Source organism: Bos mutus, chromosome 24 (assembly GCF_027580195.1).
Source record: "Bos mutus isolate GX-2022 chromosome 24, NWIPB_WYAK_1.1, whole genome shotgun sequence".
NCBI lineage: Eukaryota > Metazoa > Chordata > Mammalia > Artiodactyla > Bovidae > Bos > Bos mutus.
Window position 1 is genome coordinate 29,781,086 of NC_091640.1, and position 24,285 is coordinate 29,805,370.

At 38.9% G+C, this 24,285-nt stretch overlaps 2 protein-coding genes across 2 annotated transcripts in view; one reads left to right on the forward strand and one right to left on the reverse strand.

Annotated features, from left to right (window-relative positions):
• CHST9 (carbohydrate sulfotransferase 9) overlaps positions 1-24,285 on the forward strand; it is a 279,670-nt gene that overhangs the window by 10,783 nt on the left and 244,602 nt on the right. The gene's annotated exons all lie outside the window — the stretch shown is intronic.
• Positions 13,867-14,563, reverse strand: LOC102268843 (peroxisomal membrane protein 4). Its single transcript, XM_005905831.2, has one exon. The coding sequence runs from the start codon at positions 14,503-14,505 to the stop codon at positions 13,867-13,869; it is 639 nt and encodes a 212-aa protein (XP_005905893.2). The 5' UTR covers positions 14,506-14,563.

The window sequence follows — 24,285 nt, forward strand, 5'->3', positions numbered from 1 at the left end:
ATTGTGTATATGTACCATAGCTTTCTTATCCATTCATCTGCTGATGGACATCTAGGTTGCTTCCATGTCCTGGCTATTATAAACAGTACTGCGATGAACATTGGGGTACATGTGTCTCTTTCCCTTCTGGTTTCCTCAGTGTGTATGCCCAGCAGTGGGATTGCTGGATCATAAGGCAGTTCTATTTCCAGTTTTTTAAGGAATCTCCACACTATTCTCCATAGTGGCTGTACTAGTTTGCATTCCCACCAACAGTGTAAGAGGGTTCCCTTTTCTCCACACTCTCTCCAGCATTTATTATTTGTAGACTTTTGGATCGCAGCCATTCTGACTGGTGTGAAATGGTACCTCATAGTGGTTTTGATTTGCATTTCTCTGATAATGAGTGATGTTGAGCATCTTTTCATGTGTTTGTTAACCATCTGTATGTCTTCTTTGGAGAAATGTCTATTTAGTTCTTTGGCCCATTTTTTGATTGGGTCATTTATTTTTCTGGAGTTGAGCTGTAGGAGTTGCTTGTATATTTTTGAGATTAGTTGTTTGTCAGTTGCTTCATTTGCTATTATTTTCTCCCATTCTGAAGGCTGTCTTTTCACCTTGCTAATAGTTTCCTTTGATGTGCAGAAGCTTTTAAGGTTAATTAGGTCCCATTTGTTTATTTTTGCTTTATTTCCAATCATTCCTTCCAAAGAAATCCCGGGGCTGATCTCCTTCAGAATGGACTGGTTGGATCTCCTTGCAGTCCAAGAGACTCTTAAGAGTCTTCTCCAACACCACAGTTCAAAAGCATCAATTCTTTGGTGCTCAGCTTTCTTCACAGTCCAACTCTCACATCCATACATGACCACTGGAAAAACCATAGCCTTGACTAGACGAACCTCTGTTGGCAAAGTAACGTCTCTGCTTTTGAATATGCTGTCTAGGTTGGTCATAACTTTCCTTCCAAGGAGTAAGCGTCTTTTAATTTCATGGCTGCAGTCACCATCTGCAGTGATTTTGGAACCCAGAAAAATAAAGTCTGACACTGTTTCCACTGTTTCCCCATCTATTTCCCATGAAGTGGTGGGACCGGATGCCATGATCTTCGTTTTCTGAATGTTGAGCTTTAAGCCAACTTTTTCACTCTCCACTTTCACTTTCATCAAGAGGCTTTTGAGTTCCTCTTCACTTTCTGCCATAAGGGTGGTGTCATCTGCATATCTGAGGTTATTGAGATTTCTCCCAGCAATCTTGATTCCAGCTTGTGTTTATTCCAGTCCAGCGTTTCTCATGATGTACTCTGCATATAAGGTAAATAAACAGGGTGACAATATACAGCCTTGACGAACTCCTTTTCCTATTTGGAACCAGTCTGTTGTTCCACGTCCAGTTCTAACTGTTGCTTCCTGACCTGCATACAAATTTCTCAAGAGGCAGATCAGGTGGTCTGGTATTTCCATCTCTTTAAGAATTTTCCACAGTTTATTGTGATCCACACAATCAAAGGCTTTGGCATAGTCAATAAAGCAGAAATAGATGTTTTTCTGGAACTCTCTTGCTTTTTCTATGATCCAGCAGATGTTGGCAATTTGATCTCTGGTTCCTCTGCCTTTTCTAAAACCAGCTTGAACATCAGGAAGTTCACGGTTCACATATTGCTGAAGCCTGGCTTGGAGAATTTTGAGCATTACTAGCATGTGAGATGAGTGCAATTGTGCGGTAGTTTGAGCATTCTTTGGCATTGCCTTTCTTTGGGATTGGAATGAAAACTGACCTTTTCCAGTCCTATGGCCACTGCTGAGTTATCCAAATTTGCTGGCATATTGAGTGCAGCACTTTCACAGCATCATCTTTCAGGATTTGAAATAGCTCAACTGGAATTCCGTCACCTCCTCTAGCTTTGTTCATAGTGATTCTTTCTAAGGCCCACTTGACTTCACATTCCAGGATGTCTGGCTCTAGGTCAGTGATCACACCATCGTGATTATCTGGGTTGTGAAGATCTTTTTTGTATACTTCTTCTGTGTATTCTTGCCATCTCTTCTTAATATCTTCTGCTTCTGTTAGGTCCATACCATTTCTGTCCTTTATCGAGCTCATCTTTGTATGAAATGTTCCTTTGGTATCTCTGATTTTCTTGAAGAGATCCCTAGTCTTTCCCATTCTGTTGTTTTCCTCTGTTTCTTTGCATTGATCGCTGAAGAAGGCTTTCTTATCTCTTCTTGCTATTCTTTGGAACTCTGTATTCAGATGTTTATATCTTTCCTTTTCTCCTTTGCTTTTCGCTTCTCTTCTTTTCACAACTATTTGTAAAGAGCAATATTGCATAGGAACCTGGAATGTCAGGTCCATGAATTAAGGCAAATTGGAAGTGGTCAAACAAGAGATGGCAAGAGTGAATGTCGACATTCTAGGAATCAGCGAACTGAAATGGACTGGAATGGGTGAATTTAACTCAGATGACCATTATATCTACTACTGTGGGCAGGAATCCCTCAGAAGAAATGGAGTGGCCATCATGGTCAGCAAAAGAGTCCAAAATGCAGTACTTGGATGCAATCTCAAAAACGACAGAATGATCTCTGTTTATTTCCAAGGCAAACCATTCAATATCACAGTAATCCAAGTCTATGCCCCAACCAGTAATGCTGAAGAAGCTGAAATTGAACGGTTCTATGAAGACCTACAAGACCTTTTAGAACAAACACCCAAAAAAGATGTCCTTTTCATTATAGGGGACTGGAATGCAAAAGTAAGAAGTCAAGAAACACCTGTAGTAACAGGCAAATTTGGCCTTGGAATATGGAATGAAGCAGGGCAAAGACTAAGAGTTTTGCCAAGAAAATGCACTGGTCATAACAAACACCCTCTTCCAACACCACAAGAGAAGACTCTATACATGGACATCACCAGATGGTCAACACCGAAATCAGATTGATTATATTCTTTGCAGCCAAAGATGGAGAAGCTCTATACAGTCAGCAAAAACAAGACCAGGAGCTGACTGTGGCTCAGATCATGAACTCCTTATTGCCAAATTCAGACTTAAATTGAAGAAAGTAGGGAAAACCACTAGACCATTCAGGTATGACCTAAATCAAATCCCTTATGATTATACAGTGGAAGTGAGAAATAGATTTAAGGGCCTAGATCTGATAGATAGAGTGCCTGATGAACTATGGAATGAGGTTCGTGACATTGTACAGGAGACAGGGATCAAGACCATTCCCATAGAAAAAAAATGCAAAATGGCTGTCTGGGGAGGCCTTACAAATAGGTTACTTTAAGCAGATACAAAGATTTAGATAAAATAATGACATTGATCACATACTTAGACAAGTGATTTCAAAATTAAAATGTGAGCACAAATTTTTAGAAATGTATCTCTAAATAAGTTTGATTTTCCCACAGCACCCTTGGAGAGTAGATTAGTATAAGGGTAGTTTTCTCTCTCTCCCCTGCCCCAAATCAGTTTTGTCAATGCAGGAGTAAGTGTGATGTTCTTCATTGGAATTGGCAAAGTTGTCGTTCCCATTTTCATATGTATCCTGAACATTTCTTTTACTACATGACTACACTAACTGGGTGTATTTCTTTTAATAACTAGATTCTTTAGTGTTTTAGATTTCAAATATGTTTAGATGTTAGTTACATTATTGGACCAAAAGCAGTAACTACCAATGTTATTCTAGTATTAAATATTAGAAGTATTTTACCTTCTAATATTTCTACTTTACTTTCAGTTAGGAATTTTTCCCATCAGAGAATGAGATTCTGTTACTGTGATGGGCTTGGCATTCAGTTGAATGCACTGTTATAGTCTTGTTATTTGTGATCGGAGCCCAAGTTATACGTATTATTAAATATTTTAAATATTAATTCTGGACTTACATTATCACTTTTGTGACTTCGGTATAGCTAGCTAGCTTTCACTTGCTAATCGTATATATGTATATTTCTATATGTGTGTATATATATGTGCATATATGTGTATATATATATATATATATGTCACTTGCTAAAGGTCTAGCAAATCGTATTTCCAGATTTTGCAGATTGGGAAGTTATGACAGCATTTAGAATAGAGATAGATTTACAAATGGCTGAACTCTCGAGTAGCAGAGGTTGTTCATCTAGAACCTTAGAACTTTGATTCACCTTTAGTTTTCCCAACCTGTAACTATCACATGCTGTCCAATAAGATTCCTTGAAATTACTGGCATATATTTTATTCAGAGCACTCTACAAAACCTGATTATGGCTCTGAAAGTCCCTCTAAATTCTCCACATATAGATCCAGCTCTGTACTTTGTATTTCTTCCTGCCCATCTTAAACATCAAATGAAACATATGTCAGAATCAACCTTGTAGTCTCTGCCCATCTCACCTCAACCCCCAGGATTCCCCAGCTCCCAGTCTGGATTTTATCTTTGACGTTCCTTCTCCATCCACTCCATATCAAAGCTCTCACCCAGTCATTGATTGTTCCCTTCAAAGGATGTTGCATACCTTCCTCGGTTCCTCACCCAAGTCTCAGCTTTCCCCATCCACTGTGTGGCATCCATATTGCTCCCCCTCCAGATCCATCCTCCAGTAACATGAGAGGAGATTTTCAAGATGCAAATATGATAACTGTCACTCCCTCAGCTACACATGCCACCTAAATGGATTGCTGTTGCTTTAAGATAAAGACCAAAATTGTGCTCCTCCAGTTTCATGTCAGTATCTCCACTCCTTCCTTCTACTTCAGCTGCTTGTCTTTCTTCCAGTTGCTCTGAGTCTCTCTGCTCTCTCCCATTCTCACATCTATAAACCCAGGTACCCAAACATTGGCTAGTTCACTCTTGGTTGACTCAGATGTCAACCCAAATGGCCCTTCCTCAGGTGATCCTTGCTAATGTCCTAGACTGAGCCAAATCCCCTTATAATATACACAGATGTATATTTGTTTTTGTATTTGTTTGCATACATGTATCCATATTTATATATACATATAGTATCCATTTTTATATATCCATATATAAATATGGATTTATTTATCTATATATATGCTTATAAATATATATTTATAAATATGGATATATATTTATGTATACAGGTGGCTCAGTTGTAAAGAATCCACCTGCCAATACAGGAGATGTGGGTTCAATCCCTGGGTTGAGACGATCCCCTGGAGAAGGAAATGGCAACCCACTCCATATTCTTGCCTGGAAAACTCCAGAAACAGAGGAGCCTGGAGGGCTCCCATCCATGGAGTCACAAAGAGTTGGATCCAACTGAGCAACTGAGTTCACATGCACATCCCTCATCTCAGCTAGTTGCAAATTCACATTTATCTATGAAACTGTTTAATTCATTCCTAAGGGAGGGACCTGTCTAGTTATCTGGGTCCTTATATTCCTGGAAAACATGGCAGTGCTCACTCAGTGGAAGTACAGTAAGTCTTTGTTGAGTAAATGTTAGCCGGGCATCCTGTCTTTAAACCCCAGTGTGCACATGCATACACATGTACGACACACAAGCACACACCTCACACCCACCCACACGTTCTAAGATAAATACATAAATAAATACCTTGAAGGCTACAAGGCCCCCTATTTTACTTGCTTTGTGACCTCTTCAAATATCACACTCTTCTTCAGTTTCTCTTTCCTCTCAGTGATTCATTCAGAGGTAACTTCACTAGTGCTACATTTGCTTATAAAATGAGGTTGGTCTACTGAATTTTTTACCAAAAAAAAAAAAAAGGCCAGACATTTCTTTACATTATTTCCCTTGATAAATTCAGGAATTGTAAAAGGCTTTACTATATGGGGGATTTATGCTGTGCTGTTTGTGCATGTTTTGGCATTAGTCAGTGATCTAAGATTATACCACATTGGAGAAAAGAAAAAGAAAATCCTTTGGAGTTTTCCTATCTATATGATTTCCATGTGGAAATAAACAAAATGAAGGAGAACAAAGATTAAAATAATAAATAGATGAATTTGAAAGAGCAACATAAAAATCTATGTTGTTAAAGTCTGAATTTTTATGAATTGCACAGAAGCTTCGAACTGTGTCAAAACTAGTTAAGGAAGACACCTATCATACTGCCTGGCACCTACTGTGTTCTGGGTACTATTCTAATTGTTTGTGCCTCAATTCAAATCACTGCATTAAAATTGAATTAGTCTTATTTTTATGTAAAGCCTACTTGATTGAACTACTTTAGAGGAGTATCAGTTAAGCCTGGGATATTTTGTCCCCCAAAAACAAGGAATTGCTCAAAAGCAGGTAGACACACATAAGGACATAAGAGCAAGGTTTTAGGGGTACCCACTGGCCGAACTTGTGTATCATTTGAAGATAAAAAGTATTAATGTATGTTATGGATTAGGACACATTGAATAAGAATCCATGAGCCCATAGAGTGCGTAGATTCGGTAAACAGAAGGAAAAGCTGTTTTACTGAAGAGTATAAGCAAATGATTACAATAGAGGCTAGAACTATAAATCCACTTTCTGCAACTACTGTTACAAGAATAATCAAAGGATAATCCACCCCTGGGTGAATGGTTGATGGGGACAGGATGGTCACACTAACTCTACATGTCAGCCCTCAGATTGCTTATTAAATACAGGGAGGGAAAAGTCCTTTTATAGGATGATAACAAGCAGACACCTGCTTATCCAAGGGACCACACTTGATGTCACCAAGAGTGGACAAACGGATGTCATTTATCTCTTGATACAGTATACATGTAAAACACGACAGTCCCCTCTAAATTTATCTTGCCAGAAGTGATTCTCCTGAATCTAACCTTATGGAAACAATCAGACAAATCTAGATTGGTAGATATTCTTCAATACAGCTGACCTGGACACTTCGAAAAGGTCAGCGTCACTAAAAATAATCTGGGAAAACTGTTGAGTATTAAAAGAGACTAGAAGAAAGGGCAGGCTTCCCAGGTGGTTCGGTGGTAAAGAATCTGTCTGCCAATGCAGGAGATGCAAGAGACATGAGTTCGGTCACTAGGTCAGGAAGATCCCCTGGAGGAGGGACTGGTAACCCATTCCAGTATTGCCTAGGAAATCCCATGAACAGAGGAGCCAGGCAGCTACAGTCCACGGGGTTGCAAAGAGCTGGACAAGCCTGAGCATGCACACGCATTTCTGAAGAAATGGCAACTAATTGCAAGATATCCTTCATGATTAGATTCTGAATGAGAATAAAATAACTGTAGAGAATATATTAGGCCAATTGGAAGGAATCTAGATTTGGGTTGTAGATCATATGTGGTATTACACTCATGTTAAATCCTGTAATCCTATTGGGATCATGTAGGAGAATGTGTTTTGGGAGAGAAGATATACTTTGAAGTACTCAGGGATGAAATTTCATGGTCTCTGCCATTTTCTTTCATGTGATTTGGTAAAAACTTTTTTTTTTAAATATGGGAAACAGAAAAAAGAAGATGTGGCCAAATGTTAAAAATTATTTAATCAAATTAAAGATTCTGTGCTAGTACTGCTAATTTTCCATAGATGGTTTTCAAAATAAAAATTGGGTAAACTATTCTGTGATTTTAAACCAACTCTCCAACAGATGCAGTTGTTCTCACATTGTGTTGAAGTGAGTTAGCATAGGTGAAAGCAGTTTCATTGATCAGTTAGTCAAGTGTCCTCTTCAAAGTACCTAAATATCTTCATTCAGCATTCCATAATTATCCATAATTTATATTTACACACTTCAGAAAAAGCTATCCTTAAAAAATATGTAGTGGCAATATAGGAGATAATACGGAATAGGATATGATCAGTAACTATTAGATACAGTAGTATTTTTCCCATTTTTCTGTTAGATATGAGAAGTTTTCAACAAGTGAAATTTTAAGGAGTAATTGGGCAACTTGGTAATATGTTTTTTCTTCTTCCATGTTTTTGCTTAACATTTCATGCTTGCCTGTAAAACAGAGTGTAAGATTACTGGTGACTTTCACTGAAAGATCCACAACGTAGCAGAATGCAGTGTGCAGTGTAGAATAGATCTGGCCGAGGCCCCAGTAGGATTTAGGATCCAGTGTGATTCTCAGCTGTACATCATCTAGAAGGCAGACTAGCACTGTTAGTGTTTGTGTATTATAAACAGGTACTTAAAGCCCAATTTTTTGCTTGCATGCCCAGTCGTGTCTGACTCTTTGCAACCCCATGGGCTGTACCCAGCCAGGCTCCTTTATCCATGAGATTTTCCCAGCAGGAATACTGGAGTGGATTACCATTTTCTCCTCCAGGGGATCTTCCCATCCAGGGATAGAACCCATGTCTTCTGCATCTCCCGCATTGGTAGGCAAATTATTTACCACTGAGTCACCTGGGAATATCAGAGCCCAATATCATAGATTTACAAGTATCAGAAAACAAAGCTCTCTGTTTAGTCAAAACTGAGAGTCAGTTCTGTATGAAGCACAAAGTAAGAGGTTAAATTATTTAAGAGTTATAGAATTTGTAATAATATCTTTTCAGAAAAGTTTCAACTTGAAGGTAAATATCCAAGATATTCCTCCTATCATTTAAGGATATGATGTGGTATTTCAAGTCAGCTTCCTGTAAGAATACTTTTCTGATAACATTTAGGACTGCTTTGATATGTACCTTCCACTTATTCAGAATAAGTGGAATAGTGCGTCTTGATATATGATGGAAAAAGGACTTGTAGATCTTCTTGTATCTTAAGATAAACCAAAGGTAAAACTATCAATAGAGCTCTTTTCCCCTATATTTCATTTGTGTCTGTGTGATCTCAGTTTTCAGTTGTGTCCAACTCTTTCTGACCCCATGGACTGTAGCCTGCCAGGCTCCTCTGTCCATGGAAATTTCCCAGGCAAGAATGTTGGAGTGGGTCGCCATTCCCTTCTCCAGGGGATGGACCCAGGGATTGAACCTGCATTGGCAGGTGAATTCTTTCCCACTGAGCCACCGAAGTACCATTTGATATGCTAGTCATAAAGTATTAGAAATTCTAACAAGCAGAAGAGATTTGAGTTTTTGAAAAATCTTCAAGAATCGGTTTCTTGATACTTCCAGTTTATAGTGGCTAGAGGCTAAATTTCACTATGATATGAAATTAAACTTCAGCTTCTATTAAGACGGAGAATTAGGTAAAACTTGGGATTGTTTTTAATAAGGGAAAAATAGTAAGTTATTTGGGAGAGAGAGTTGATTCTTAAAAGTCTGGACTATGTTCAAATAAAGGTAATAATAGCTTTAGCTATTATACCATTGAGCTCCCCACTCACTCCCCCCAACTGCCCCCCACCCCCCACTCCAAGCTACTCATAAACATTTTGGTAGTAAGACAGTGAACACACATGCTGCCATAAGAGGGACACATTTTTAAGACTTGAGGGCTGAGTGTAACTGAATTTTGTGATCTCATTAAACTATTAATATATGTTGTTTCATATTTTTAAAAAAGTTCTAAGACCATGAACAATGTAAGTTAAAAGTTGTTTGAATTTACAGCAATAGGAGAAGCAAACTTCCATGAGAATTTGGCTTTAAAAGCAAACAGCTATGTGAACAATTTGTTAGGTAATTATTAGCTGGAAGCTATTTGTACTCTGAGTTTATTGAATATACACATATGATAATAAGAATTTGCACAAATAGAACCTTTTGATAATAAATCCACGTGAGAGATCGTGCCTTAGGGGAGTAATTCTAGATATTATAAGTATATTGAATTCCCTGCACATGGAATGCAGAACTCTTGCCCAAGTATGTAACTATTTTTCATTCATGATGCTTAATAGGTCATTTTACCTAAAGTCTCAGAAAGGATCAGTGTAACAAACAATGGAAAATGGTGTTGTTCTATTTGTATATATTCCAAACATTGCAATCACAGAGGAAATAGCAAAGTAGAGCTCTATAACCTGTCACCAGCAGTGTGCTAAACTACACTCAAAATCACAGTTATCAGAAATAAATAAATACCTACTCATTACCTGAGAAGTCTTCTTGGCGTTTTGTATTGGAATCCCTGATTGTTTGCTTTGTGGTATCTATTCAGCTGCTTATAAAAGTCCTTAAGCAGTAAAATAAAATATAGAAGAGATGAACATTCTTTTTATGAACCTTGTACATTTGTAACACTTCGTGGAACTGTATACCCCTCCATCAGTTTTACTGTATGTTCACAAAATAAAAATACAATGAAGGATCCTTCTAGTTCCCTTCCCTCATTTAAGACTTTTTGTTACATTTTTATTCTTATGCAATTATTTCATATTTTCATACTTAAATTGAATGAATCAGTGCTCAGAATCAGTCCTTTCATGGCTGTTTCCTTTTCTGAGTTATTTTGATTTATCTTGTGGATTGCTGGATTTCATTATCAAGGAGTTTATTCTAGGGGACTCATGTATACTATACTTCCTGAGTTTTTGTTTGCCTGATTCTCATTCCTCACCCCCTTTGCCCTTGCCCACTTCTGACGTCTGTAGTCCAGTCATTTTTTGGTTTGCTTTTCATGTTTCAAGAGGGCCAGCGATGTGGAATGGCAAGAGCTGGTGGAGTGGGCAGACTGCAGTTCCACTGTGTCTTGTCTAAAATACCCTCTCGCACCGTACTTGTTCCAGTTGACTATATTTCTGGGAATCTAATTCTGGGATTCCAGAAATAGATATCTGGAAACATTATTCCAGATAATAAAATATCTTGCTATTTTATTCTTTTGACCAATTTTTCTATTTTTTCACCAATACCACACTGTCTTGATTACTGCTTCTTTATATTAAGTCTTGAAGTTGGGTAATGTCACAGTTGTCCAGCTTTCTTTTTCTCCTTCATTATTATGTTTATTATTCTGGATCTTTTACCTCTTCATATAAACTTTAGAATCAGTTTGTTGATATCCACAATAAAATAACTTGCTGGGATTTTCATTGGGATTGCATTAATCTATAGACAAGTTGGGAAGAACTGACATCTTAGGAATGTTGAGTCTTCCTATCTATGAACATGCAATATCTCCATATATTTAGTTCTTTGTTTTCTTTCATCAGAATTTTGCATATTTCTTCATATGTATCTTGGATATCTTTTGTTAGATTTGTATCTAAGCATTTAATTGAGGAGTGCTCACTAACTCAGCGGACATGAATTTGAGCAAATTCCAGGAGATAGTGAAGGACAGGGAAACCTAGAATGCTACAGTCCATGGGGCCGCAAGGAATCAGACAAGACTTAGCAACTGAACAACTATAGAAAATATAAATTGTGGGCTTCTCAGGTAGTGCTAGTGGTAAAGAATCCGTCTGCCAATGCAGAAGACGTAAGAGATCTGAGTTTTATCCCTAGATCAGGAAGATCCCCTGGAGGAGGAAACAGTACCCACTCCAGATTCTTGCCAGGACAATCCTATGGACAAAAGAGCCTGGCAGGCTACAGTCCATGGGGTCACAAGGAGTCAGACATGATTGTCTGAGCGAATATAAATTGTATTCTGGTTTTTAATTTCAAATTCTACTTTTTCATTGTTGATATATAGTCAAGCAGTTGACTTTTACAAATAATCTTATATCCAATGACCTTGCTATAATCACTTATTAGTTCCACAAGTTTTTTGGCAGTTCTTTCAGATTTTCTACGTACACAATTATGTCATCTATAAGCAATAATGATTTCATTTCTTCCTTCCTAATTTGTATACCATTTATGTCCTTTTCTTATTTTTCTGCATTAATCAGAATTTTCAGTATGATGTTGAAATGCAGTGGTGAGAGGAGACATCCTTGCCTTGTTCCTGATCTTACTGAGAAAGCAGGTTTCTCATGTTAGCCAGAGGTCTTTTGTATCTTTCTTTATCAAGTTTAGGAAGTTCTTTATTCTTGGTTTACTGATGGTTTTTATCATGAATGAGTGTTGGAGCTTGTCAGATGCTTTTTCTGCTTCTGTAGATATGCTCGTTTGATGTTTCTTTTTTCATCTGTTTATGTGATGGGTTACATTAATTGAGTTTTGAATATTGAATCAGCCTTGCATGCATGGGATAAATCCACTTGTCATGAAATACATTGATAATTCTTTTTATACATTGTTGGATTTGATTTGCTGATATTTTATTGAATATTTTTACATCTACATTTATGAGAGATATTGGTCTGTAATTTTTTTTTTATACTGGCTTTGTTTGGTATTAGCGTGGTACTAGCCTCAGTGACTGAGTTAGAGATTGTTCCCTCTGCTTCTATCTTTTGAAAGAAAATGTAGAGAATTGGTATAATTTCTTCCTTTAATGTTTGATAGAATTCACCAGTGAACCCATCTGAACCTGATACTTTCTGTTTTGTAAGGTTACTAATTATTGACACAGTGTCTTTGGTGGGTGTGTACCTAATCTATTCACATTGTCATGTCTTGTGTGAATTTTGGCAGATTGTATTTTTCAAGGAATTGGCCCATTTCACCTAAATTATCAAATTTGTAGACATATAGTTGTTCCTAACATTCCTTTATTATCCTTGGAATTTCCATGGGATAGGTACTGATGTCCTCTCTTTCATTTCTAATAATAGCAATATGTATCCTCTTCCTTTTAACTAGTCTTAATTAGGCTGGCTAGAGATTACTGATTTTATTGGTCTTTTCAAAGAAACAGCTGTGGTTTTGGTGATACTCTGCTGATTTCTTGTTTTCAATTTCATGATTTCCATTCTTTTTTTTTTTATTATTTCTGTTCTTCTGCTTACTTTGGAAGTTGCTTGGTATTTTTCTAGTTTCCTAAGGCAGGAGTTTAAACAATTTTTTTTTTTTTTACTATGTTTATCCTCACTTTAGTAGAAACTGAGCCTCTGAGAAGAACCTTCCCCAAGGTTACACAGCAGTCCAGTGGGGACTCAAACCCAGGTCCTCCAGCTCTGTATCTGCACTGTCCACTAGAATTTTCTGCGAGGATGGAACGTTCTAATCTGTGCTGTCCAATATAGCAGCCACTAGCCACATGTGGCTGCTGAGCACTTGAAATGCGACTGGTCCAAATTGAAAAATGCTGAAAGTGTAAAACACACCCCTGATTCTGATGACTTAGTATAAGAAAAATAGAATGTAAAATATTTTATTAAATTTTATATTTAATACACATTAAAATGATAACATTTGAGAAATACTGGGTTCAAAGATATAATTAAGGTTAATCTCCTCTGCTTGTTTCTCTCCCCACATTTTTTTTTTTTGGGGCCATACCTTGTGGCATGTGGGATCTTAGCTCCCCAACCAGGGATAGAACCCATGCCCTTGGCAGTGACAGCGGAGTCCTAACCACTGGACCACCAGGAATTCCCTCTACTTTTTAAAAACTGTGGCTGCTAAAAAAAGCTCAGTCACATATGTCCCACACTGTGTTTCTGTTGGGACAGTGGAAACACTGGAGCTTCTACAATAGAACACCCAAGGCAAGGAACTGAGTATTGTCTAAAAATGCATTTTTGCAACCCACTGCCCATCAGCCAGAAGCCCTCTTTTACAGAAGAATGGTCAGAGAACATACCCACCAGAAAGAGACTTGGTGCCCTCGTCTGGGCTCGATGATCCCTGAGGCCCAGGGTGGGGTGTGACCTTCCCTGGTCTCTCAAGAGTCAGTAGCCATCACCGTGCCCAAGGTTCCTCAGCCTGATTCGGTGGCTCGTTTCACTATTCAAGAGTACCTAATGAGAACTGATAATCAGTGCTTCCATTTCGCCAAATGGAGCCCTGGGCTAACAAAAGTTAGAGTCTGAGACCCCAGATCTTGAAAGGTAGGAGCCTCTGGGATGGTTAGCAGGTGGAGCCAATCTCAAACCACGGCTGGACACCTCCATCACCCTACTGGGGTGCAGGAGCCTTCCTGAGCACCTGGGGGCCCTGTTACTTGGAGGGTTGGCTCTTGTTGTAGATAAGGAAGTCCGAGAGGTCGTGCCACACGTTGCTGTCCTCATACAGGTAGGTCGTGGACGACTGCAGCGAGGGCTGCAGGGTTGGCCGGTGGCACTCGAAGAGCCACAGCACCAGCCCCCACACCAGCCCTGTGAACCATGGAAACGGGTCCAACCTGGGCTCAGGGATGAAGCCCTTCTCCACGCCCAGGCGGCACAGGGCAAGTAGGACGCGGGATAGCAGGTACATGCTGATCTGGCTGTTGACGTTACTGTTGTTTCCAAACACCAGCAAGCCCCCGATGAAGGCAGACACGAATGAGTGTGCCTGGTAGGTCTCGCCCTGGACGTGGGACTGCAGGGCGCAGAGTCCCTTGTAGAGGAACACAAACCTGGCCAGGTTCCAGGAGTGGGTGTACGTGGCCTGCAGGATGGCACGCAGCTTCTCCCGGAGGCTGCCACTCCGGAAAAGAAAGGTCATGACCAGCGCGTGAGGGGCCCGGATTTTGGCTCCATAGACTGCCCCGTTCTGGAAGCCCTTAAGCATGGCCAGTGCTGCGTGGTAGCAGCGCTTGCGCAATAGTGCGTTGATCGCAAAGAGCAGAGCCCGCAGCTGCGGTGGGGCGACCATAATGCAGGCGTCGCTGAGGGTGGTAGACAAGGAGCAGGACTCACGCCCTGACAGCCGGGGTTGCATAAACAATTGATTTTAGATAAAATATGTATTAAATGCTATAAATTCCCCTCATCTTATAAATTTTGGTGTTATGTTTTCACTTTTAATTCAAAATATTTTTAAATTACTCTTGAGATTTCTTGGTCAATGCATATTTTATTTAGAAGTATGATATTTAATCTCCAAGTATTTCAGGACTTTTCCATGTATCTTTCTGTTATCAATTTCTGATTTAATGCTATTCTGATCTGAGAACAGATATTGTATTTTATGATTTCTAGTCTTTTAAACTTTTTAATGCCTGTTTTATGGCCTGGAAGGTGGTCTATTTTGGTGAATGTTCTGTGTGAGTTTGAGAAGACTGTATTTTTGTCACTGTTAGATAAAATAGTGTAGAAATCTATTATATCCAGTTGACTGATGGTATTATAGAGTTCAGCTGAGTGAGTGAGTGAGTGAGTGAAAGTTGCTCAGTCGTGTCCTACTCTTTGCAACCCCATGGACTATATGGTCCATGGAATTGTCCCGGCCAGAATACTGGAGTGGATAGCCTTTTCTTTCTCCAGGGGATCTTCTCAACCCAGGCATTGAACCCAGGTCTCTGGCATGGCAGGCAGATTCTTCACCAGCTGAGACACAACAGGGAAGCCCAGGGTTCAACTGTGTCTTTACTAATTTCCTGCCTGCTGAATCTGTCCATTTCTAATAGAGGAGTATTAAGGTCTCCAACTATAAAATGGATTCATCTGTTTTTCCTTGTAATTCCATCAGACATACGCATTAAGAATTATGTCTTCTTAGATAACTGACCCCTTTATTATTATGTAAGATTTCTGTGTATCTCTGATAACTTTCCTTGTTGTGAAGTTAGGAACAACCTAACTGAATCCTCTGCTTAAGATTTCACAAGGCTGCAGTCAGGCAGTTGGCTCTGCCACGTTTTTCATCTGAAGCCTGAGGTGTTCTTTCAGGCCCATTGAGTTTATGGACAGAATTCTGTTCATTACAGCAATTGGTCTGAGGGCCTCAGCTCCTAGAGACCATCCCTCTCCAAAGGAAATTCACAGCTAGCTTTTTGCTTCTTCAGGGCGAGTAGGGGAGTATCTATCTCTTAACTTTACGGAAGTTCTGAACCCTCTTTTAAGGAGGTCACCTGATCAAGTCAGGCCCCCATAGGATGCTTTTGTTTTTGTTATCTTTTTCTTTGTGTACAACAGATGATTTGATATACCTGTTGTGAGATGGTTACCACAATCACATTAATTCACATATCCGTGATCTCATATAATTTGTGTGTGTGTGATGAGACTACTAAGACATACTGTCTTTGTAAATTTCAAGTAAACAATACAATATTATTAATTATAGTCGCCATCTCTATTCATCTTACAAGTGTGACCAGCAACTCTTCATTTCTCCAGCTCCCTAGCCTTTGGTAGCCACCATTCTATTCTCATTCTCATCTTCTCTCTCTCTCTCTAGATTCCACATATAAGTGAGATCATCCAGTATTTGACTTTCTCTGTCTGGCTTATTTCACTTAGCATGATATCCTCCAAGTTCATCTACATTATAGCAAATGGCAGGATTTCCTTCTTTCTCTTGGCTGAAGTAATCTCTTGTTTAATTAACTCAAACACAATTGATTAAGGACATTAATTCTGCAATGTCTGTTACCTTTTTCATATGCTATTAATTAAAATCAAATTGCCGGTCTTATTCACACTCAAGAGAAGGGGATTATGCAGAACCAGACCCATCTTAGAAATTGATCTGCCCAGAAATCATGACCTGCATATTTAATTTCCTATCTAGTACCTTGACTTGGTTTTATCATAAATACTAAAATTCAACATGATCGAATCTGAGCTCTTGCTCTTCTTTGAAGATTTCCCCTATCACAAGTGTCACCTCAAAAGTTAATTTGAAGTTTTTCCATTTCTTTCTATCTCTACTGCTGTTATCCCGATCCAAGTCATCATTATCCATATTTGTAGACTGCAACAGCCCCCTTCCTGGCTGATTAATTTCTCAGTTCATTACTCATATAGCAGCAAAAGTGATCTTAAGACATAGATCTAATCTTTTCTCTCCTCTGGTTATAAATAGTCTATCATTATCTGTTGCTTTTTAGAGTTGCCCTTATGAACTGGGTGACCTTACCTATCTTTCCAAGCCCATCTTAGATGGCTTTCCTTTTATTCATCAAGCTCAAGCCATATTGTCTTCTTTTAGTTCCTAGGATATGCTAAGTCCTTTTCTCTCCCAGAGTATTTTCACACGTGATTCACTCTATGGAGAATTCTTTCCATTTACCACCACATCTTTGCACATGACTATGTCCTTCTTGTTGTTGGAAAAGGGTGTTTGCTGTGACCAGTGCTATGACCTGCTACATTCTGTACTCCAAAGCCAAATTTGCCTGTTACTGCAGATATTTCTTGACTTCCTACTTTTGCATTCTAGTCCCCTATAATGAAAAGGACATCTTTTTTGGGTGTTAGTTCTAGAAGGTCTCGTAGGTCTTCATAGAACCGTTCAGCTTCAGCTTCTTCAGCATTACTGATCAGGGCATGGACTTGGATTACCGTGATATTGAATGCTTTGCCTTGGAAACGAAATGAGATCATTCTGTCATTTTTGAGATTGCATCCAAGTACTGCATTTAGGACTCTTTTGTTGACTCTGATGGCTACTCCATTTCTTCTGAGGGATTCTTGCCCAGAGTAGTAGATATGATGGTCATCTGAATTAAATTCACCCATTCGAGTCCATTTTAGTTAGCTGATTCCGAAAATGTTGACATTCACTCTTGCCATCTCTTGTTTGACCACTTCCAATTTGCCTTGATTCATGGACCTAACATTCCAGGTTCCTATGCAATATTGCTCTTTATAGCATCGGACTTTACTTCTATCACCAGTCACATCCACAGCTGGGTGTTGTTTTTGCTTTGGCTCTGTCTCTTCATTCTTTCTGGAGTTATTTCTCCACTGATCTCCAGTAGCATATTGGGCACCTACCTACCTGGGGAGTTCATCTTTCAGTGTCCTGTCTTTTTGCCTTTTCATACTGTTCATGGGGTTCTCAAGGCAAGAATACTGAAGTGGTTTGCCATTCCCTTTTCCAGTGGACCATGTTTTGGACTGCAAGGATATCCAACCAGTCCATCCTAAAGGAAATCTGTCCTGAATATTCATTGGAAGGACTGATGCTGAAGCTGAAACTCTAATACTTTGGCCACCTGATGTGAAGAACTGACTCATTTGAAAAGACCCTTATGCTGGGAAAGATTGAAGGTGGGAAGAGAGGGGACGACAGAGGGTGAGATGGTTGGAATGCATCACCAACTCAATGGACACAAGTTTGAGTAAACTCCTGGAGTTGGTGATGGACAGGGAGGCCTGGTGTGCTGCAGTCCATGGAGTCACAAAAAGTTGGACAGGACTGAGTGACTGAACTGAACTGTTGTCCTTCTTGTACTTCAGATCTCCTTAAACATCACCCCTTCAAAGATGCCTTCTCTGACCAACATGTGTAAAGGAGATCTGCTGGTCGTTATAACCTGTATTCAATACACTGACTCTTGCTTTTAGTACTTGTCACACTTCTTAATCCAATGTTTAATTTGTTTTTCTTGCACTCTCTTGGCTAACTTTTGTGTCCCAGTATCTACACAGTGCCTGTCAAATAACAAATCATTAAAATATATTTCATGAATGACTAAAGTGTTGCTATTACCATTAACATGGGCTAGAATGATTCAAAGAAGCTGTTATGGGAAAAGCTGGCTTTGTAGGATAGAAAGTCAAAATGGGAAAAGTCCTATGAAAAATGGAATAAAGAGTGAAAACAAATTGATGGATGTAGAGATGAGTGTGGAGCGCTCAGGAGTCAGTAGACAGAAGGCTTTACATTGGGGAGCAACAGAAAATGAGGTTGCAAAATTATGTTTACCAACTTAAGTAGAGCCTAGTAGGTAGATTTTCCAAGATAGGTTATTACACAATATTGAGCATAGTTCCCTGTGCCAAACAGTAAGTCCTTGTTGGTTATCTATTTTATATATACTAGTGTGTATATTTTAAGCAAAGGAAAACACTGAATAAGCAGTATTTAAGAAAGATTGAGGCAGCATTATTTCCATTGAACTGAAGAAATTATCTGGAGGTAAGTTATTTATCCAGAAGTCCTTATATTCATTTATGAAACACGTATTTATACCCCATTCACTGTGTCTAAGGCAGTGTATTTAGCATGAGAGTACCATGAGTTTCACTTTAAAGTTGAGTCCTAAAGAACAGAGACCAGCTTGAGGTTGGTGAGGGTCTGAAAGAGAAAGACAAGAATGTTCATGTGCCCAGGGACAAAAGAGAATACAATTAGTTCTTACAAACTTAAATAGTTTAGCCTGCACCTTGAGAGTAGAGTTTGAGTAGAGGTGTGAAAGTGTTCAGTCACTCAGTCGTGTACAACTCTTTGCAGCCCCACAGATGTAGCCCACCAGGCTCCTCTGTCCATGGGATTTCCCAGGCAAGAAAACTGGAGTAGATTGCCATTCCCTTCTCCAGGAGCTCTTCCAGACCCAAAGGTAGAACCTGGGCCTCCTGTATTGCAGGCACATTCTTACTGTCTGAATCAACAGGGGCTTCAGAGTTATGAGCGATTAAAAGAGTAGTCAAGAGGTAGATCAGAAAGGGCCTTTTTAGTTATTACACTTGACCCTTGAACAACAACATGAGGGTTAGGAGTGCCAACCCTTGCACAGTCAAAAATCTGCACACTGCTATCTCAGCCTCAAAAATAAAGGAATTGATAAATGACTCACCCAAGGGCAGGAAGCTGAAACCATATGGGCAGAATCAGGACTCAAATCCTACTTTTTCTGATTCCACATGTTGTGATCTTTAATTAAACACAAATATTCTCCTGAACTTTATTAATTAAGATCTATAGAATGATTGATGCTTTTGAACTGTGGTGTTGGAGAAGACTCTTGAGAGTCCCTTGGACTGCAAGGAGATCCAACCTGTCCATTCTGAAGGAGATCAGCCCTGGGATTTCTTTGGAAGGAATGATGCTAAAGCTGAAACTCCAGTACTTTGGCCACCTCATGCGAAGAGTTGATTCATTGGAAAAGACCCTGATGCTGGAAGGGATTGGGGGCAGGAGGAGAAGGGGACGACAGAGGATGAGATGGCTGGATGGCATCACTGACTCAATGGATGTGAGTCTGAGTGAACTCCTGGAGTTGGTGATGGACAGGGAGGCCTGGCGTGCTGTGATTCATGGGATCGCAAAGAGTTGGACATGACTGAGTGACTGATCTGATCTGATAGAATGAAAATACACATACTACATTTATTTTTTTAAAAAAAAACTCTGTGTGCAAATGAACCTGTGCAGTTCAAACCTGTGTTGTTCAGGGGTCAATTGTATAAGAAATTTGGGCATCTTGAAACTGTGAGAAATAGGACAATGTACAGTCAGTATTTAGAAAAAGGGATGAGAACAGGTGATTTATTAGAACTAGAAACATGGATTAAGCTTTCATCTTTGTAGAAACTTGATTATTTCATGGGGGATGGAGAAGAGAAAAGAGAGTAGAACTCCAAAGAAAGAAAAAGGGAAGTGGGTGAGGTCATTAAAGGTTGAACAATCAAAGATCACAATAGAAGCCAGGGATATGAGACCTTTCAGAATCGTCAACAGATCATTTCATGACAAGGTTTGGAACTCAGAGGATGTGTTTTGCAATGGCAGGAATAAATTGTAACCCTAGGAAAGAAAGTTCTCTGTGGTTGCTTGAATGATCAATTAACAGAATATTTCTGTGTTGATGTCCCCATTTGTGAGTTCCTAAGATATGTGGATAAATAATGTAAAAGTATTTCCCAGTGCTGAAAAATTGAATGTTTCCTCAAGACAAGTAGCCCCTTACATCTTTATTAGGTTTTCAGTTTATTTAGTCAGCTCTGACTTTTGGTAACTAATAAAAAAGTAAATCAGCTTATTTTGAGAAAATTTTAATGTTTCATAATTTTGGCATCACTCAGTAAGTTTTATTTGAAGGGTACACTTAAGTTTCCCTGGGCTCAAATGGAAAAAAAAATCTGCCTGCTATGCAAAAGTCATGGGTTCGATCCCTGGGTCAGGAAGAGCCCCTGGAGAAGGAAATGGCAACCTGCTCCGGTATTCTTGTCTGGGAAATCCCATGGACAGAGAAACTTGGTAGGCTGCAGTCCATGGAGTCGCAAAGAGTAGGAGATGACTGAGGAACTAACACTTTTACTTTCTCACTTAAGTTTAGTGGAAATTATGTAATTTGAGGACAGAAAAACCCAAGTTTCTTTTTGTATTCTGGCTCTACCTGTTATGATGGGTGAACTTTCATGTTTGGGGGGTATTTCCTTGTCTCTAAAACAATATCCACATTTTAGAACTTGAAGTTTTAGTTTTCGGCTTTACCTATTGACTTTCTACCATGATAGAAGAGAGCTTAGTCCTTTTTCCTTTCTCATCTTGCCACATACAGTCATACTTGTCCTTCAAACCCCTCTGTCCTCCCAATAGAGATAGCGTTTTGTTGAGATACATACTCAGTGTTTTTGTTGTCAGGACTGTCTCATTATCTGCAGCATTAACTATGCAATTTTATCTAATTTTCCTTTCCTGTATTTTTTTACTTCCTGAAGTTAATAATATCTTTTTGTTGTTGTTTTTTTAATTTATTTGGCTATGCCAGGTCTTATTTGAGGCATGAGAACTCCCAGTTGCAGCATGTGGGATTTATTAATAGTTCCCTGACCAGGGATTACACCTGAGCCCCCTGCCTTGGGAGCACTAAATCCTAGTCACTGGACCACCAGGGAAGTCCTAACAATGTCTTACTCTTTCGTTTGCTTAATGTTCTAAGTGTTTATCTCTGATTCAAGCAAACTCTTCATCACTGTCTAAATATTCTGTCAAGATGGTCAGACAGATTAGCTAGTTTACAAGTTTTATCTTTTTGAAAAGTTTCTGCCATGCCTCTGTCCTGCTCCAGTTTGAACTGCTCACCATCAAAAAAATCTGCACACAGTTTTCATCTTTTCATTACTGACCAGAAATTTCTCTTACATCATCCCTCTCCTTCTCTGGGTCTCCTGTTTCCTGTATCTTATTTCTTCCTCTTGTTTTATTGCCTTGCTTTGTCAGGTCCTCTTGTAGCCTGTTAGGAGGTAAATTTTTTTGAAAACTTACCTGAAAATGTTTTCTTTTAACCACACCTTTGATTGAGACTTCAATAGAATTTGGTAGCATTTAGTAAAATTTTAAGTGAAAATAATTTTCCATGGGAATTTTGAAGACATTCTTGCTCCATTGCCTTATTCTAATAGTTGCTATTGACAAGTCTGATGTTATTCTAATTCTTGATCCTCTAGATGTGATCTGGTTGTGATCCGCTCATTTGTTTCTCTCTGGTAACCCATGGAATCTTTTTTTTATTCTTAGTGTTCTCAATTGTCTATACAACTTCCCTTGGTGTGTTTATTTCATATTCATTGTGTTAAATACTCAGTAATCCCTTTATATCTAGAAACACATGTCCCTGAAGTTTTCTTGAATTTTATCACCATTGATCCTTTTCTCAGTTCTTGCTGCCTGGATCTCTTCTGTTATTAAGATTTTGAATCCCTTAGATTAATCCTATTTCCTGACTTTTTTTTTCATGTTCAATTTCCTATCTTTTTGTCCTTCTGAGAAGTCATCTTAATGTATCTTCTAACTTGTATGTTGAGTTTTCAGTTTGGTTATGTTTTTCATTTGCAAGAGCTTTTTTGTTTGCTCTCTGATTTCCTTTACTTTCTTTATTAAATATAGGGTCCTTGTGCCATTTGATGGAACCAATTTTTATCTCTCTAAAGATGTAAATTATAGTTCTTTTCTATTTTTTTTGTGTTTGTTTCATATTTTCCTGTTCTTTGCCCTGCTTTTCGTCTGGTTAACCATTGCCTTTCCTCTTCTGGGAAACCTAGTTCACTTTTCCTGGGCTTGTAGCACACAGCATCTTGCTTCTTGTTGGTATCTATGGGAATAATTTGAGTTCAACATTTGTGGTCTTTTAAGTTGGTTATCGCTCTTCTGCCTGCATTTTATCTTCTACAGTTTTATTTTTCTCTCTTTCTAGTAATCATTTCTTCCCTTATGTCTTTGCAAGGTTTTTTTCCCCCCTCTACCATTTTCAGTTTCATTTTACTGGAGTTTGAGGAAGGAATACATGCATTTAATCTGTCCCTTTACTGGCTCAGACAGTAAAGCATCTGCCTGCAATGAGGGAGACCCGGGTTCGATCCTGGGTCGGGAAGATCCCCTGGAGAAGGAAATGGCAATCCACTCCAGCACTCTTGCCTGGAAAATCCCATGGACGAAGGAGCCTGATAGGAGTCCATGGGGTCGCAAAGAGTCGGACACGACTGAGCGTCTTCACTTTCACTTACTAGATTTAACTAGACATCCTCTTCGTCGCTTAGTTAACTAAATTAATTTAAATTAACCAGTACAATAATAGCATTAAAAGCATCACTGTGTGCGTGCGTGCTAAGTCACTTTGTCATGTCCCACACTTTGCAAACCATGGACTGTAGCCGTCCAGGTTCCTCTGTCCGTGGGATTCTTGAGGCAAGAATACTGGAATGAGTTGCCCTGTCCTCCTCCAGGAGATCTTTCTGATCCAGGGATTGAACCCGTGTCCCTTGTGTCTCCTACATTGACAGGTGGGTTCTTTACCACTAGCGCCACCTGGGAAGCCCAAAGCATCACTAATTAGTCACAATTTTGTAATAGCCTTCAATCTCACAACTCTCTTTTTTTAACATATTTTGTCATATTTCCTGCATTTTTTATGGGATTCTAATCTTCAGAGTTATATATTATTCCTACTTTGCTTTGTTGCCATCATTTCAGGCTTCTCAATTTAACTATACATATTTCAATAACTACCTACGGCAGTCACTTTGATATTTTCATATAAGCAGTTTTGTGGTGTGTTCTTTGGAGATGCCTTAAGAGCTTATGCTATGATTTTTGTCAGTAGATATTTTTGCAAGTTTAATTTATTTCTCATTTTTAAACCAAGATTTGTAGATGAGCACCTTTGCTGTTTCATGTTGTTTCTCTGGTAAATGGTTGCAGGCAAAGCACAGATGGGCTGGAATGTGAAACAAGAGCAAAGAGAGGGCGCACATAGTAAAACTTAATAAATATTTGCATGAGATTGCTTGAAGCCAGCCTTGCGTGCTTGGCTCACAAACTTTGCGATCCATAAGAAACAAATTATATTCATTTTAGAATATACACATATTTCTAGTGTTTTATAGAGGATTATGTTAGCCTTAGAATTTTGCTATTTTATGGAAAGCAATATTATCCTTTCTATAAGAGACATTATAGAATGGCAGCATACCAGATGTCTAGATACTGTATAGTGAGGGGGGAAAGTCATCTTCCAAATAGTTTTTGACTGTCTGGCTAATTATTAATAAAAATAACTACCCAACATATCCAGTGTAAGGAAGCAGGATGCTCTATAATTATTATACTATTACAAGGGCATTATTATTACTGGGATGAGCAGAGAAGGGAATTTAGAAATAATGTAATATATAGGTGACAACAGAGAAAAGATTTCATCCAGGTAACATCAAGTAACAACAGTAATAATAAAACAATCTATGTTTTATGGTCTCATCACAA